Source organism: Silurus aristotelis, assembly GCF_946808225.1.
Source record: "Silurus aristotelis genome assembly, chromosome: 23".
In the NCBI taxonomy this organism is placed as follows: Eukaryota; Metazoa; Chordata; class Actinopteri; order Siluriformes; family Siluridae; genus Silurus; species Silurus aristotelis.
This window is the reverse complement of record NC_139596.1, coordinates 9,453,494-9,468,408: the sequence shown is the minus strand read 5'-3', so window position 1 is coordinate 9,468,408 and position 14,915 is coordinate 9,453,494. Positions and strand designations below refer to the sequence as shown.

Genomic DNA, 14,915 nt, shown 5'->3' with positions numbered 1-14,915 from the left:
ATTTTTCTTGTTAAGGTTATCGAACTATACCTCAGACATTATGTTTAAATGGTCAAGTAGGCATGCATCTGCAACTGTTGCTACCTGCTAACTGTTGCTGCTAACTGTTGCATTACCTCAGTCATACTTTCAGTCCTTAAGCAAACACATTAGCATTTTCTTCGTTATGTTTTGATTTTAAGAGCTAGAATGCATCAAAAGACATGTAGGAGACTCATATTAGTGAGTAATGGATTTCTAGATCCAAAAAAATTGAAGAAATTGTTAGCTTTAGATTTGTGTTTGGTAGATCTCACTATCAGCTGAACACTTATGCCATATATAATCTTGCCTCTCTTTGCTTAAGGCAGGTCAGTTCATAAGTAGATATATGAACTGGTTTTGAGTAAAAAAAATCATGAAGTTTACTCTGTGTAATGCTAGCAATGCAGAGTATAGCCTGTTTACTCATTAATAGCTTCCTTATTTCCACTGTCTGTATTTCCCAACAATACAATTTTGAGTGCTTGAATGGTAACTAATTCCTCACATTTATTTGTCGATCTGTAACCAACAGTGAAATACGTTTATTTCATGCGAGTTCTTTCAGGCTCTTTATGTGCTTTCTCTGCTGAAGGAAGCAATTTAAGGCACATGCGTTTACATCACAGTAATAGTTCGTCACTTGGCACACAGTTTTATCCAGAGTGAACTGAACAAAATGTTCAAACAGGAAAGGGACGATTATATGGATTTTGTAATCTAAAACATGTCTTGTTTTGTTTTCTTTGAATCCGTGTGTAACATAGGGCGGAGGGACATTTCAAAATTATAATAGTACAAAGAATCGCAGAAAGAACAAACTCGTCATGTTTAAATATATTAATTTAGTGTATTAACACCCTCAAGTGAATTAAGGTCATATAACAAATGTCCTGAACTATTCTACACAATAATTACCAACATTAAACATTTATAATAAATAATAATAAATAATAATAAAAAATTTAATATACAGTAATCCCCTGCTTTACCGCAGTTCGAATCTCGCACCCCTGGGTGCAGCAGTCAATAATGCTCTGAACTCTTTATGCTACATGCTATAAAAAACTCATTAAGTTTCGGTATTAGTCCGTGAATTTTAGATTTTTTTTATTGAATGGTACAGTATGTATACGTGGGTAGTTATTTATAATTTTCTGCTATGTTTCTAGCATTCGGAGGGAAAATCAAAAATCCTCTGAATGTGGTGCTAGTGGCCACACATGCCGACATCGCCAATCTGCCTCGCTCATTCGGTGGAGAGTTCAGCTATGACAAGGAGAGAGCTCTACTGAAGGAGATTCGTAACAGGTAAGACTGTTAAAAAGAAGTGGTATCTAAAATGCACAAAATACCCTTCACATTCACCTATACCTTACATGATATGGCTACGATTTGTGGAAAGTCGCCTGTTTTTTTTTTACTTTTTATAGCTTAATTATCTAGTTCTTTTTTAGCTTTAAGCCAATTGAGGCTAGTTAAAAGTGCCATAGATGCAGCTTTACTACAAACCCCAACAAGGACACCTTGCACCAGTACATGACCTATATACAGCCTCATAATAGAGGAGATAAATATGGAACAGATATGGGAACAAATACACAATGTACAATACACATAATACAGATCACTTGGTTTGAACAAGAGCAGTGAGTGAATAGCAGGTCTGCCATATGATAGTAAGTAAAACTCATAATTCAAATAGAGGCAATAGTCAGGTGATCGACAAACAATATGAATTAAAACTAAAGAAAATGGAATGTGACAAGGTATATACTGTGAGTGTGTGGCTTCCGCTGCCCTGTTTCTAGGCCAGGTTGTATTTTGGGTGCTGTACTTGGACATGGATTCAGGATTCTAGTCAAAGACACTTGTCATATTACTAACAATCTAAAAACATTAGTAGAACATCTGAATACTTCTTCAGTAAGATTTCAGATTCAGCTACATGAGATCAGCTAAAGTGAATGGTTTGCACACTATTACTAGTAGTAAAAGATAAAGGTTTTACAGGGATTTAAATATGGTTCTTCTCAAGGCATCTTTCTAATGTTCTCTCAAGAAGTTTTTCCAAAGCTCGGCAGACAATGCCTATTGTTAAAAGTGCTAAATAAGTTATGTGTTGACTAATATTCTTAGAGTCTTGTCTGGCAAGAAGAAGAATTATTCAATACTTAATCGTGTAAAATCTTAATACTGATTTGAACTTTTTTGTAACCTGTCCCAGGTTTGGAAATGATCTGAAAATAGCTGAGAAGCTCTTCATAATAGACGCTGGAGCCTCTAATTCAAAAGACATGAAGTTGCTAAGGAACCTCCTATTAGAGCTGCGCAACTCCATCATCTCAGTAAGAGCCTTCTGTTTTGTTCTTGTAATTGAGGGTGTGAGGTTTTTTTTAGATCTGCTTTAAATTATTCAGATTTTTGCAGTTTAAATGCTCTGGCATCTACTTTGTATTTCTGTGGCAACAAATTGCTGTCACTGTGAAGACTGCATGTATTATTTCTGTGTCTTATGGGAATTATCATTAATCTTTGGCTGCCTGGAAAGACCATTTAGTAATTTAAACATGTTTCTATTATATATAAATATATATTAAATCCACAGACATTCTTAAATTATGTTTGGGTTTGCATATATTTCATCCAAGTTGCAAAAGTACAAATAAAAAAGCAGTAAAGTGCATTTAACAAATACATTAATACCGTAGAGCCAATATCTGATTAGAAAGTGAACGGATTATAGCACTTGGGTAATTGCACATAGCTACTGTATATGACAGTGTGATCAAATTTTGACAAACTTGACAAAGATTCACACATAGCTAGCAAGTGTTTTGATATCTGATCTGCCAGACTTATCACATTCGTTAAGATACCTCCTAACTTCACACAATCTTTGCAAGTCAAATTAAAACTACAAAAACATTTATAGTTTCATAAGGGGTCAAAGATAATGGACAAAGAACCCAAATATGAATGACTATGTGTGTTGTCGCTGTTTGAATTAATTTAGCTTACATGATTTCAGGCAGGTTTTTGCCTGCTGTCACACGATTTGAAGATCTCAACATGGACATTAAATCTTAATTATAACTGCATGTTTGAGATACAGTATTAAGCACATGAGTTTCCAGTCAGTTACTGGTCTTAAAACTAGCTATTGGTTTAATCATGCAATAAAATAATAATAATAATTGAGACTGCAGAATAGGACCATCCCAGATAACATTAGACTAAAATGATTGTGTAGCATAGATGTCATGTGTAGCATATGTGTAGCTTTATTTTTATAAAATTGTATTTGATTAAATGTATTGGCAAATAATAATAATAAATTAGTTAATCATTTTATTTCAAATAGTTTTTCTTTATTTTGTGTTTGTGACTCAACATCAACCCACTCTTAACATCAAGGTCTGCTAGTCCTCTCCTCTTACAGACATGCACAGTCAGATGTGTGTATCCGAAGCACAAAGTCTGTCCTACACATTCCCTGTAATGAGACCCTCTCTCCTCTCCTCCTACACTACTTTTTCTCATCACCTCCTACACATACCTGCAGTCGTTTGTTTCTAATCTGCCTTCCTGATCTCGAGAGCACCGTCTTATACCTGCAAGGAACCGAAAGAATCATTTCTTCAGTTTAGAAAATGTGGAATAAACGAAACATGAAGGTTCTGTTGTTTAATGTTTCCCTGTGAAACTTGTGTTGTCTGATTCGCTTTCTCAGAGCTCTAGACCTATGACTCAACTAGCAGAGAAGTTGTTGTCCACTCTGCCCTCATGGCGTAAAGTGACTGGACCAAACCAGCTCGTGTCATGGCAGCAGTTTGTGGTTGATGTACAGGACCAGATCAACCCTCTGGTCAGTGAGGAGGACCTGCGAGAGCTAGCGTTACAGCTGCACAGCATGGGAGAGGTGTGTATGTGTGTAAGAGGGAGTATTATGTGTATTTTTAATGTGTTTAACCAAAAATAAATAATTATATTCTTTATAAGATGTTATTATTTATCCTCTGATTGTCAGTGGGAATGGTTTTGAGCTATATATATATATTTTAAGGACTTTCAATCGATTTGAATATTCAATTGTGATTAATCGCATAAATGTTATGAGTTAACTGACGATTAATCACGCATTTTTATCTGTTCTATTACCTTAATACCTTTTTTAATTGCACATTTTTATCTGTTCTAATACCCTAAATGAATACTTATCAAGTTTGTAATAATTTAATCAACATGGCCATGGACAAATATTGATGCTTTATGCAAATGTATGTTTATTATTAGTGAAATCAAATTCAAACTCAATCAAACTTGTAAGTCCATGATAGTTTCTGCCTGTATTTCATTCGAGGAGGCCAAAATTGCCTCCCAGAGTTGTTGTTTGGAGCAATACTGCCGCTCACCCTCATAGATATTCCTTTTGAGGATACTCCACAGGTTTTCAATAGGATTGAGGTCAGGGGATGATGGTGGCCACACCAAGGTTTTTTCAATTTTTTATGCCCATAGCAACTTAAAATACAATGGTGTTTTTTGCAGCGTGGGATGATGCGTTGTCCTGCCTAAATATAATTTTATTTCGGAAGGCACTACTTCTTATACCAGAAAATTATCTGTTAGGAACTCCACATATCTCACAGAGGTCATTCTGACACCATCAGTGATCCTAAAGGAACCTGCCATCTCGCTTCCCAATATCCCAGCCCAAATCATCACTCCACCTCCTAGCTGACGTCGCAGTCTTGTAGGAACAGGGTGGCCATTCACCAGCCATCCAGAACTCATTCATTTGGACCATAAAAGTGTAGCACGGCATTCTTCAACAAATAAAACGTATAAAAAATGATTAGTGTATTTCTGTGCAAATCTGCTTTATGCACAAATGCCAGCCTATAAAGGATCGAGAGTTTCTTGGTAATCCAGAAACAGCAGCAGCTTCAAATATCTTTTTGCTGCTCAATAGTGGCTTTTTTTTTTATAGCCACCCTTTTAATACTATTCATTTGTCTGACAGAAATCTTTCTTAGTAAGCCTTTATCTGATCGCATTCTTCTGTGTTGTGAATAACTCGCAAATCTTTCGATAGTTCAATGACCTCTGTTCAGTTTCTGAGATAGATCAATTGTTTGCATGCCTTTGGCAAGACATTGCATTATTTTATGCTTTTCATCTTCAGAAAGACCTTTCTTCCTCCCCATATTGCATCAAAACTGTGATTTGCGTAATAATGTGGAACAACCTCTTTGGAACTAACCTGAAAAAATAATAATAAAAGAATAATGCTTTAAATATATATATATATATATATATATATATATATATATATATATATATATATATATATATATATATATATATATATATACTTTAATTAAATATCATTGAAGAATGTTTATAAGTATGCCTAATTTATATGTAATTATGAGTATGTGAATGGATAAACTGTGGGAGGCATTGGAATGGCCATTCCTCTGTTGTTCCAGTTACACTGCCTACACAGTTTTAGCAGTGTAACAGCATCAAAACAGCCAGGGTTAGTCATCTGGCATATTATGTAAGAATGTTCTTATGTTGTGCTCTGCTGAACAATTTTTCACCTAAGGCTTTAATGCTGTTACTGTGAAGTCAGTGAGGAATAAATGCAATTAAAATCCACTAGGCGGCAGTATAATACAACTTTTGAATCTCTTACCCTTCGGTTCTAAATCGTTTCATCTGCTTTCCATGCTTATCCGTCAGTGCGCTAATATTCCAAAGAAAGAAAGAAAGATGAACAAGCACTGCCACTGTTTGGTGATTTTTACCAATACTATTTTTTTCTTTTTTTTTCTTAGATCAACATCATACAGAGTGAAACTGTCCAAGACGTGGTTCTTTTAGACCCCCGCTGGCTCTGCACCAGTGTTCTCGGCAAACTCCTCTCCATTGACGCACCCAAAGCCATACATCATTATAGGGGCCGTTATCGTCAGGAAGAGCTTCAGACTCTGGTCTTGGAGGGGGATGTAGATGAGCTCCTTCAAGTTTTGGATGCCATGGATGTATGCACTCGTGACCTGGCTAACCCCGGTATGGTGGATGTGCCCGCTCTCATCCGCACTGGTGACCTGCAGCATTCCTGGACTGATGAAGCAGATGAGGAGGTGGAGGATGCTTTGCTGTATGGAGGTGTCCGCATAGTTCCAGCCGAGCACTTGACACCTTTCCCTTGTGGCCTATTCCACAAACTTCAGGTGAATCTTTGTCGCTGGAGCAGACAGCAGAGACCGGAGGCCGAGGCAGAGGAAGTGAGGCTCTGGACCGGAGGTGCCCGGGTAGGAGTTGGAGGAGCTGATGCTTTAGTACTGCTGGTTAATCACGGTCAAGGTCTGGAAGTACGGCTGAGAGGACCGGAATCTGAACGCATCCGATGCTATGCTTTGCTGGATACTCTATGTGGAATGGCTGAAGGGCTGCTTGCTGTTACACTACCAGGCTTGCTAACTGCCCGCCATTACCTAAGTCCTCAGCAGTTGCGAGAGCATCATGGACCCGTCATGCTTTACCAGCCCAGGGACTTCTTTAGAGCGCAATCCCGGGGTGAAAACTCATTAACCAATACCATGGGCGGCTACCGAGAGAGCTTCACCAGCATTGTAGCGCTTGGTTGTGCACAAGTCTACAAACAAGGAACTCTTGGTGGGGATGTTGCTGTAGCTGAGGTTAGCCTTTTGGCTCGACGCAAGCTCAGTCGCATGCTTGACCCACCTGATACCCTTGGCAAGGACTGGTGTCTTCTAGCTATGAACCTGGGCCTTAGTGAGCTAGCTGCTAAATACAGCCCTGGCACCAATGGAACGCCTCCGGCTGACCCTTTTTCTGTCCCAAGCCCAACAGCAGCACTGCTTCATGACTGGAGTCAACGCTCAGACTCTACCATTGGCGTTCTGGTTGCGAAGCTACGAGAACTCGGCCGTCGTGACGCAGCCGATTTCCTGCTCAAAGCAGCACCTGTGTTTCGTGTTAACATGGACAGTCTAGGGACTCCACCAGAACACTGCGGCCCGGTCTGCAATGGAGGAACGTCGTACAACTCCATCAGCTCTGTCATCTCACGCTAGAGCACCACCTGTGTGCATGGAATAAGACGTGCAATTAAACCTGTGGAGTGTTGTTATTTTTTAGATCATGCGTTAATCTGTGAAACTCGATACTTGTACATGTCAATCTTTCTTCTCTATTCTTTCCGAATGTTTCATTTCTGTGAGGATGCCTACTTTAAGAATCATTTTTAGGTCAGGATTTTTTCGTTTGTTTATTATGTTTTAAGGGACAGCATTGTAATATCAAGAAAAAAATGAAAGGATTTCTCGACTTTGGATTATTTTATACATTTAGATGAGTATGGCAGTGGTTTTATACATAACCTTCAGACTGCATAGCTAGGTGCTTGGCCCTGTTATTTGGTAATGATTCAAACAATTGAGTGCCTTTACGATAGAAAGCCAATTCTTAATGAGCCATTTTGAAAAATGCCTAATGCCCCTTATTGAATGAAAAGCCCAAAGTCTTCTAGCCATAAATGTGGGCTTAAAAGTATTTCAGTCCATTTTGCTAATTTGATAGAGACTGAGGTTTTAAAAGGTGCAGTTTACAATCACCTTTTCTCTCAAGTTTACATTTTCCTGTGTGGACATTTTTAGCAGACAATTTGAAACTGCACTTGTAGTGACAATTGAAATGGCATGAATAAACAAAGAAATAAATAAATAAATAAAGGGCTAAATTAGCCTATTCTTAAACAGTAGCCAAATTCATACTCTTAAAACGATCTCAGATAACACGGATACATTTTAAAGGGTACGGTCCTTTTGACAGGGTTTGAAACAGCGTAAAAAGCAAATGGAAAACAGGAAGCTTTGAGATTTTATTTGACAAGCGATATCCTCCGGTTGAATATTGTAAACACCCAGAGGATCACAATGCTTCATTTTACATAAGTCAGATACAAACAATTGTTACTTAAATATTGCTCTTAGGTTGCTGTATTAATGTGATTCCTTTTTTTTTATGTGGTTTAAAGCATGAAATAAATATTGTTACAGTTACCAGCTTTAATATATCCTTTATTTCCCGTGTGTTAACAGCATCCATGAGGAGCTCAGACAGTTTGTTTCAGGCATGAACTTAACTGCAAGCTAATGGTGCTCTTTTCAGTGGATCTTTTAACCAAAAGAATGCTTTCCCTGTAATGGATTGAAATCGAAAAGGTTTTTCTGTAACGTTTCAAAATCAAGACAATGTATATTCAGTCTCGTTTAGATCAGTAACTTCTAGAAGAAACATGCCCTCACCTGAGTGAGTCTTTAGCTTGGATTAGCTCTTCATCATACTTGTACTATATAGAACTGATTTTTTAATTCACTTTTTTAATGGAACTGAATGCATTTCTTGTGTAAGTCAACTGCAGTGGCAAACTTTGTCTTAGTGTCGCAAACATTTTCTTTTGCTCCTTTGTGTGAGAGACAAAGAAAATTAAGGATACCAGGAATCTCCATGAACCTCCATCTACAATCATCTTGTAGATTTTAATCACATCTCCATTACTTTCCCTGATTCCATGCGAAAGAAAAAAAAAAAAAGGGAATATTTGCTGTTCTAGAAGCACATTTTTTATATATTGTGAATGAGTCTTATGTTGTATGATCTTAATATTGAGCGTTCTCTTTCTCTGTTTTCAGTCAGTTGTTGAGGTTCATGCTTTCCCTCTTGTTCCCTCGAAAAACTCCCACAGCTTCATAAGCGGGAAAGTGAACCGGCGCGTATTAAAGACTTTGTACAGTCATCTCTTTGCACAAAATGTTTCTTCTATTTATATTCTATTCATAAAGCATGTCTCTGAATGCCATGTGCTTAATACTTCCTTAAAGCAGTGTAGTGCATTTTTTTTTTCTTTTTTTTTTTCTTCTTTTTTCTTTTTTTTATAATAAATTGTTTACCTGATAAAGTTTGGCCGTGTTCATTTTTTTTCTTTAAAAAACACAGATTTCATAAGTGTTATTTTGTTTTGTTGTTTGTTTTTTCAGATCTTCGTTGTTGTTTTGAAAAAGCAATCGTTGAGATTCATTGAACCTCTCTTCGCTCTAACGCGTTGTGATGATAATGCTTGTGAGGCAGGAGGATGTTGTTCACATGTTCAGAAAAGTGCATAGCTTGCCATTTTCAGCGAAATCTCTTTTTTTTTAAAGTAAGGCTGCAGTTGGGATTTTTTTGAGAAATGTGGATTTTTATGCAGAAAGTGCAGAACCAGAACCATTCAACTCTACATTTGGTACATTTATTTGACATTTCTCTCAGGTTTTTAAGAAATTATTAACATAAAATAACATCTGGGATATGCATTGGCTGTAAATGACATAATAGAGGGATTATGGTCATTTTACATGTGTACTACTACTACAAAGATTATTTTCTCAACTAGTTACTACTTTAAGCTTCTACTTTAAGTAAAATTTGTACTTCACAATTAGGATAGATTACTAGTTTTCCTTGTAAAGGTGGAGCCTTTCACTCTAAATGCAGGGTGTATATATCTGGTACAGAACATGTCAAGGCATTGGATATTCTGTCTTCATTGTTGTGTTGTGGAAATTATGGATGACTTGAATTTCAAGCTCCGAACAGCCAAGGTTATCTAATATTGGTTACATGCCTTAAAGCTTACAAATAATCTACCTTAGAACTGCCTACAACATACGAATTATATAACATACTTCAAGTCTTGTGAAATGTATTTAATGCAAGTTTGCATTTGTACCAGAACACAATTCTGAAGCAAATTGTGGCCAAGGTGGCTTTCAGCTCTAAGGCTTGTTCACCTATTGGTTCTAAATGATCTATTCAAAAGAAGACTACGCTCCTTGTCTAAGAATCTTGAGTCATTTCCACTAAATTACGATGCTGCCTTATGAGGAGATTAAGACGTGTGGTTTAAAAAGTCAGGTCATGGGATTACATCAGATACATTAGGATATCGACTTGCTGTCTAACCTTTGACATTTGTGTTATCGGGTATGTTGACAGCTATGTTATCTATGCAGAAATATTGTTGGGTGAGAATTTGCAGACACATGAATCCTTCAAACTTCCTAATAAATCAATCTGTGCCTTTTTTATGAACAATAGTTCAGATTCGTTGCTTCAATGAATGAATGAACAAACAGAAAATACAAATTATGAGAAAATTTAATTTAATCAAAATTAATTCATTAAATAAATTGTAAATTAATTAAAATTTTGATTACCATAATAAGTTTAGTGTTTTGGAACTAATTAATGTATTTCAATCTGTCTTTCAACACAAAATCAGCCATGTTTAGTCTGTCAGGTTTCAACAGTGTAGTTTCAGTGTATTTCAGCATACGAGATTTAAGAATATAAAAATACATTGTTTTAGTTTAATCTAATTAGATCTATTTAATTGTGGCTTTTTCGTGTGATTTGGGAAACCATCTATTCTTTGATTTGTTTGACCCAATTTCGAAAAATTTGATCACACGAACTCAAAGACGAACCCATTCCTTCATCATCTGGTGTGAAAAAAAACAATCGCATCAGCCGGGAAGTGAATCACGTGCTAACAGATCACATGGCGGATGATTAACGTGTTTGGGGGAGGAGTCCTGAGGCGTTTCGACCAATAAGAAAGCGTGGAATTGCGTCTTTGAAGCCAGTCTTTTATAAACTTGCTGTTGGGTTCAAGCAAACATTTTATGCCTCCAAGTTTACTGCAGTAAAGGGTAAGAGTGGTTTTTATTGTATTTAAAATAGTATTTTCCCTGTTGCTTTAACTATGTTTTTTGGGGGTTTTTTTGCATGTTTGCATTAGTGATAATGTATATTTTATTATTTTAATGCCGTTTGTAGTAAGGGTTGTATACATTTTTATTGTGTAATATAGATTGGCGTGGTTTTTCTTTTTTTTTTGTTGGTCAAAACCGCTTTGTTTTGAACCTTGTTTGTATATGGATCGGGTTTTATCGCTACTTGTTTTGGTGTTAGTAACTCTATCATATGAAGGTTGTTTATTTCGAGCAGGCTTCGGATGTTGGGTTTTATTTATTCATTTTTATTCCTCCATCGTTCCTTTTTCTATTTCATCGATATTTCCGACCACGGGTTTCAGTCTCGTTTTCGTTTTCCGGGAAACTCCAGCTCATGATCCTGCTTGGCCACAAAAGAACAGCGCGTGCCCTTTTTCCGTTTTCCAGATGCCGTCTTTCACGACCGACCTCACAGTATCGTCCATATTAATGCGCGTTTGTTGATATAACGCGCATTAATATTGTTGATATAAACGAACCACATGTAGCAGATAAAATATATAAAACCCCGACCCTGTTTGGGTTCTGAAAGCGATTAGGCGTTGTTTGTGGCCTTTTCTTATCTTGTGTACTGCAGAGCTGCATATGGTGACGTCATTTAAATCGGTTCTCACATGATCCATCTTTTTTTGTGTGTCGTGTATCAACCTTCTGGCTTTTCAGCTCCATGGTTTTGTTTTTCAGCTCTTCAACATGAGGTTGTGTTTGGCCTTACTAGCTGTGTGCCTCGCCATAGTGTCTGCTGCTCCGAGCCTGGACAGGGAACTAGATAGCCACTGGCAAACGTGGAAGGAATGGCACAGTAAAGAATATCACCAGGTTAGCTTCATCTATATCTCTTAATTTTTACATTTTTTCTCTTTAAATTTCTATTTAACATGCGTGTTTTCTGGGCTTAATTGTAGAAGGAAGAAGGATGGAGGCGAATGGTCTGGGAGAAGAATCTGAAGAAGATTGAGCTGCACAACTTGGATCACTCGATGGGAAAACACACTTACCGCCTGGCGATGAACCACTTTGGGGACATGGTAAGTGTTGAAACTGGTGGAAGGCAACGGTGTTCTTTACTGTATGAATGTAATCTATAGTATATTTAATTGGCTAAACAGCTAACTGCAGTGATTGCTGAAACTTTGTGTGTGGGTTTTTTTTTGTTTTTTTTTTTAATAAATGCAAACTTCAAAAACAAAATTGTCGATCTTTCTTATTCTGCTGGTGACTCCTGGCATAGGATTGGAATTGTGTAAATACATTTCTAACAAAAGCTTTTTACAATGTCTTCTCTTTAGACCCATGAGGAATTCAGGCAAGTCATGAATGGTTACAAACATGATAATGTCAGGAAGGCCAAGGGATCTCTCTTTATGGAACCCAATTTCCTGGAGGCCCCAAGCAAGTTGGACTGGAGAGAGAAGGGATATGTTACTCCTGTCAAAGACCAGGTGAGTGATTTTGCTCATCTAGCCTTAAACACTGGAATGTTTGTACACAATGACCCTTTTTGTGATTAAATTCCTTTTTCTGTAGTAAGTTTCCAAATACATATGATCACTGTCTATGGTTTCTATAAACTTAAGGCTTTTTAATTAGAATGTTAATTTGGTTCAAGATAATTTGTGCTTTGGGTGTTTCTGGCTCATCATTGTTGTATCAAAGCTGTTTTATTCAAGTGGAGGAACTTGCTGTATTTGCTATGTAACCTTTTGTAAAAACAATAAAGTATCGCAGCCATTTCCTCGCAAACCCCAACCCTACCTCGCAAAATCAAGTTGGATTTTGGAGCCAGTGGCGGTTACCCCAGTCGTAGAGCCATGTGTTAATGCCTGAAGCAAAATCATGACCTACAGTAATGATATTCCTTGTTTTTAGGGTCAATGTGGTTCTTGCTGGGCCTTTAGCACTACTGGAGCCATGGAAGGTCAGCAGTTCAGAAAAACTGGCAAATTGGTGTCCCTCAGTGAGCAGAATCTGGTGGACTGTTCTCGTCCTGAAGGTAATGAGGGTTGCAACGGTGGATTAATGGACCAGGCCTTCCAGTACATCCAGGACAATGGTGGCCTGGACACTGAAGAATTCTACCCCTACCTCGGAACTGTAAGCTGCTGCTTGCTCCATGTTTAACTATCTTGAGGATGTTTTAGCCATCGAGTTGTAAAACTAATGTTAACCTGTTTGTGTATGGATTTCAGGATGACAAGCCCTGCCACTATGATCCCAAGTATAGTGCAGCTAATGATACTGGCTTTGTGGACATCCCCAGTGGTAAAGAGCATGCGCTGATGAAGGCTGTGGCTGCAGTTGGACCAGTGTCTGTAGCTATTGACGCTGGGCATGAATCTTTCCAGTTTTACCAGTCAGGTGAGATTTAAGGTCCATGTGTTCTCCACAGCAGAAGGAGCTACAAGCATGGCCAGCTTGCTAATTCTGTTTTGATTTACATAAACTGTTGCATAGACGAAAGACTTGTCTTTTGTCCACAGGTATTTACTATGAGGCAGACTGCAGTAGTGAGGAACTGGACCATGGTGTTCTTGTGGTTGGCTATGGCTATGAGAGTGAAGATGTAGATGGGAAGAAATACTGGATTGTCAAGAACAGGTATGTTTTGGAGCTATTGTGTAAATTTTTTCAGATTTGGGGTATACTAAAGTGTCAACTTTTAAGGGGTAGCTTGTTTTTATTGAGGGCTTCTGATGTTTGTGGATGGGCTTTCTAATATTGCGAAGGTGAAAGTATGTCAAAGTGGGCACATGCAGCTGTTCAGATTGTGGTTGATGATCAAGCCAAAAAAGCCAGATGTTTCAGTTTGTCCCATTACCCTGCCTTGCCCTTCTACCCCTAATAGAAAAAAGTTTGATTGCTAAATGCTCAAGGCTGTTTTATATTTAAAATGCATTATTCCACTGCCCTTTCATTTTACATGCATCTAATTATTTTTTTCCCCTTATTTACAGCTGGAGTGAGAATTGGGGTGACAAAGGATATATCTACATGGCTAAGGACCGACACAACCACTGTGGTATTGCTACAGCAGCCAGCTACCCCCTGGTCTAAGAGAAACCTCAAGCAAGCCTTTCAGAAAGCCTTGTCTAAATCTGTTCATTTAAATCACTACCATGAAGTGTCTTTACTTGTGCTGAGAGCATCACTGCAACAGTGCTGAAAAGAAGTAGCTAATTGTGAGAAGGGAAAGTATTCAGCCCAAATTAAATTGGTGTGACATAAAGGCCTATTGAACAGCACTGTGTAGGCTACTGGTTTTACCTTGAAATCTGTTTTAGACCTTTTTATGTGAATTTTATTTTGGGTAGATTCTCAAATTTGTTTTTATTTTGCTTTATGTACATACCAGTGTTTTGCTAGTTAAAATGTAAATTCCCTTTCTCCTATTACTTTAGGATCACAGAACCTATGAAAATGTAACATGTGCAATATGCAGTGTCAGTTTTGTTTTTCAATTAACATCCTGTTATCTGTACATTTCAGTTAAGTTTCATTTGAAGTGTGAGCAATTAAACCATATACTGATACTAATTGCAAAGTGTTTTATTTTTCCCTCTTGATTTATAGATCTACTTTTAATTGACCAAGATGGTTCTAAAGATTTGCCACTGCTTTAAACATGTATAATTGTTGGTAGCTGTACCAGGAAAGGAAATCTGTCTAGCCTCCCCTATTGAGTAATGATGCACAGATAACTGTTAGAAATATTTTGCCTTTTTTTTTTTGTTTAGAAAAGGAATTGTTAAATTAGTGACTGAAATGACAATTTGTACTCATTTATATTTATGTGCTTTGTTTATCTTGAAGGTAATTTTCAAGTTTATTGTAGTGCTATAACAAATGATGATAAAGTGACTAGCAAGCCAATTTATTTTAACCTACAGTATACAGAGTTCAAATCCCAGCCCTGTGACGCTGCCAATGCTGGGTTCTTGAACAGGACCCTTAACCCTCAACCAATTTAGCATGAATGTAAATTGGAGTTGATAAGCGTGTCTCACAAATGCCACATGTAGA

General features: G+C 37.4%; 2 protein-coding genes across 2 annotated transcripts in view; both read left to right on the top strand.

Moving 5' to 3' along the window:
- dapk1 (death-associated protein kinase 1) overlaps positions 1–8,120 on the top strand; it is a 61,375-nt gene extending 53,255 nt beyond the window's left edge. Inside the window, exons 23-26 of the mRNA XM_083526794.1 lie at positions 1,194–1,332; positions 2,249–2,369; positions 3,755–3,943; positions 5,868–8,120. Of these exons, the coding sequence (XP_083382920.1) occupies positions 1,194–1,332; positions 2,249–2,369; positions 3,755–3,943; positions 5,868–7,133 (1,715 nt within the window). The 3' untranslated portion in view covers positions 7,134–8,120. The remainder of the gene's footprint in view (positions 1–1,193; positions 1,333–2,248; positions 2,370–3,754; positions 3,944–5,867) is intronic.
- A 2,535-nt stretch (positions 8,121–10,655) lies between these two features.
- ctsla (cathepsin La) lies at positions 10,656–14,429 on the top strand. Its single transcript, XM_083527032.1, has 8 exons — positions 10,656–10,811; positions 11,580–11,714; positions 11,801–11,923; positions 12,185–12,337; positions 12,765–12,989; positions 13,085–13,253; positions 13,376–13,493; positions 13,850–14,429. The coding sequence occupies exons 2-8, from the start codon at positions 11,589–11,591 to the stop codon at positions 13,947–13,949; spliced, it is 1,014 nt and encodes a 337-aa protein (XP_083383158.1). The 5' UTR covers positions 10,656–10,811; positions 11,580–11,588; the 3' UTR covers positions 13,950–14,429.
- Positions 14,430–14,915: the final 486 nt, after the last annotated feature.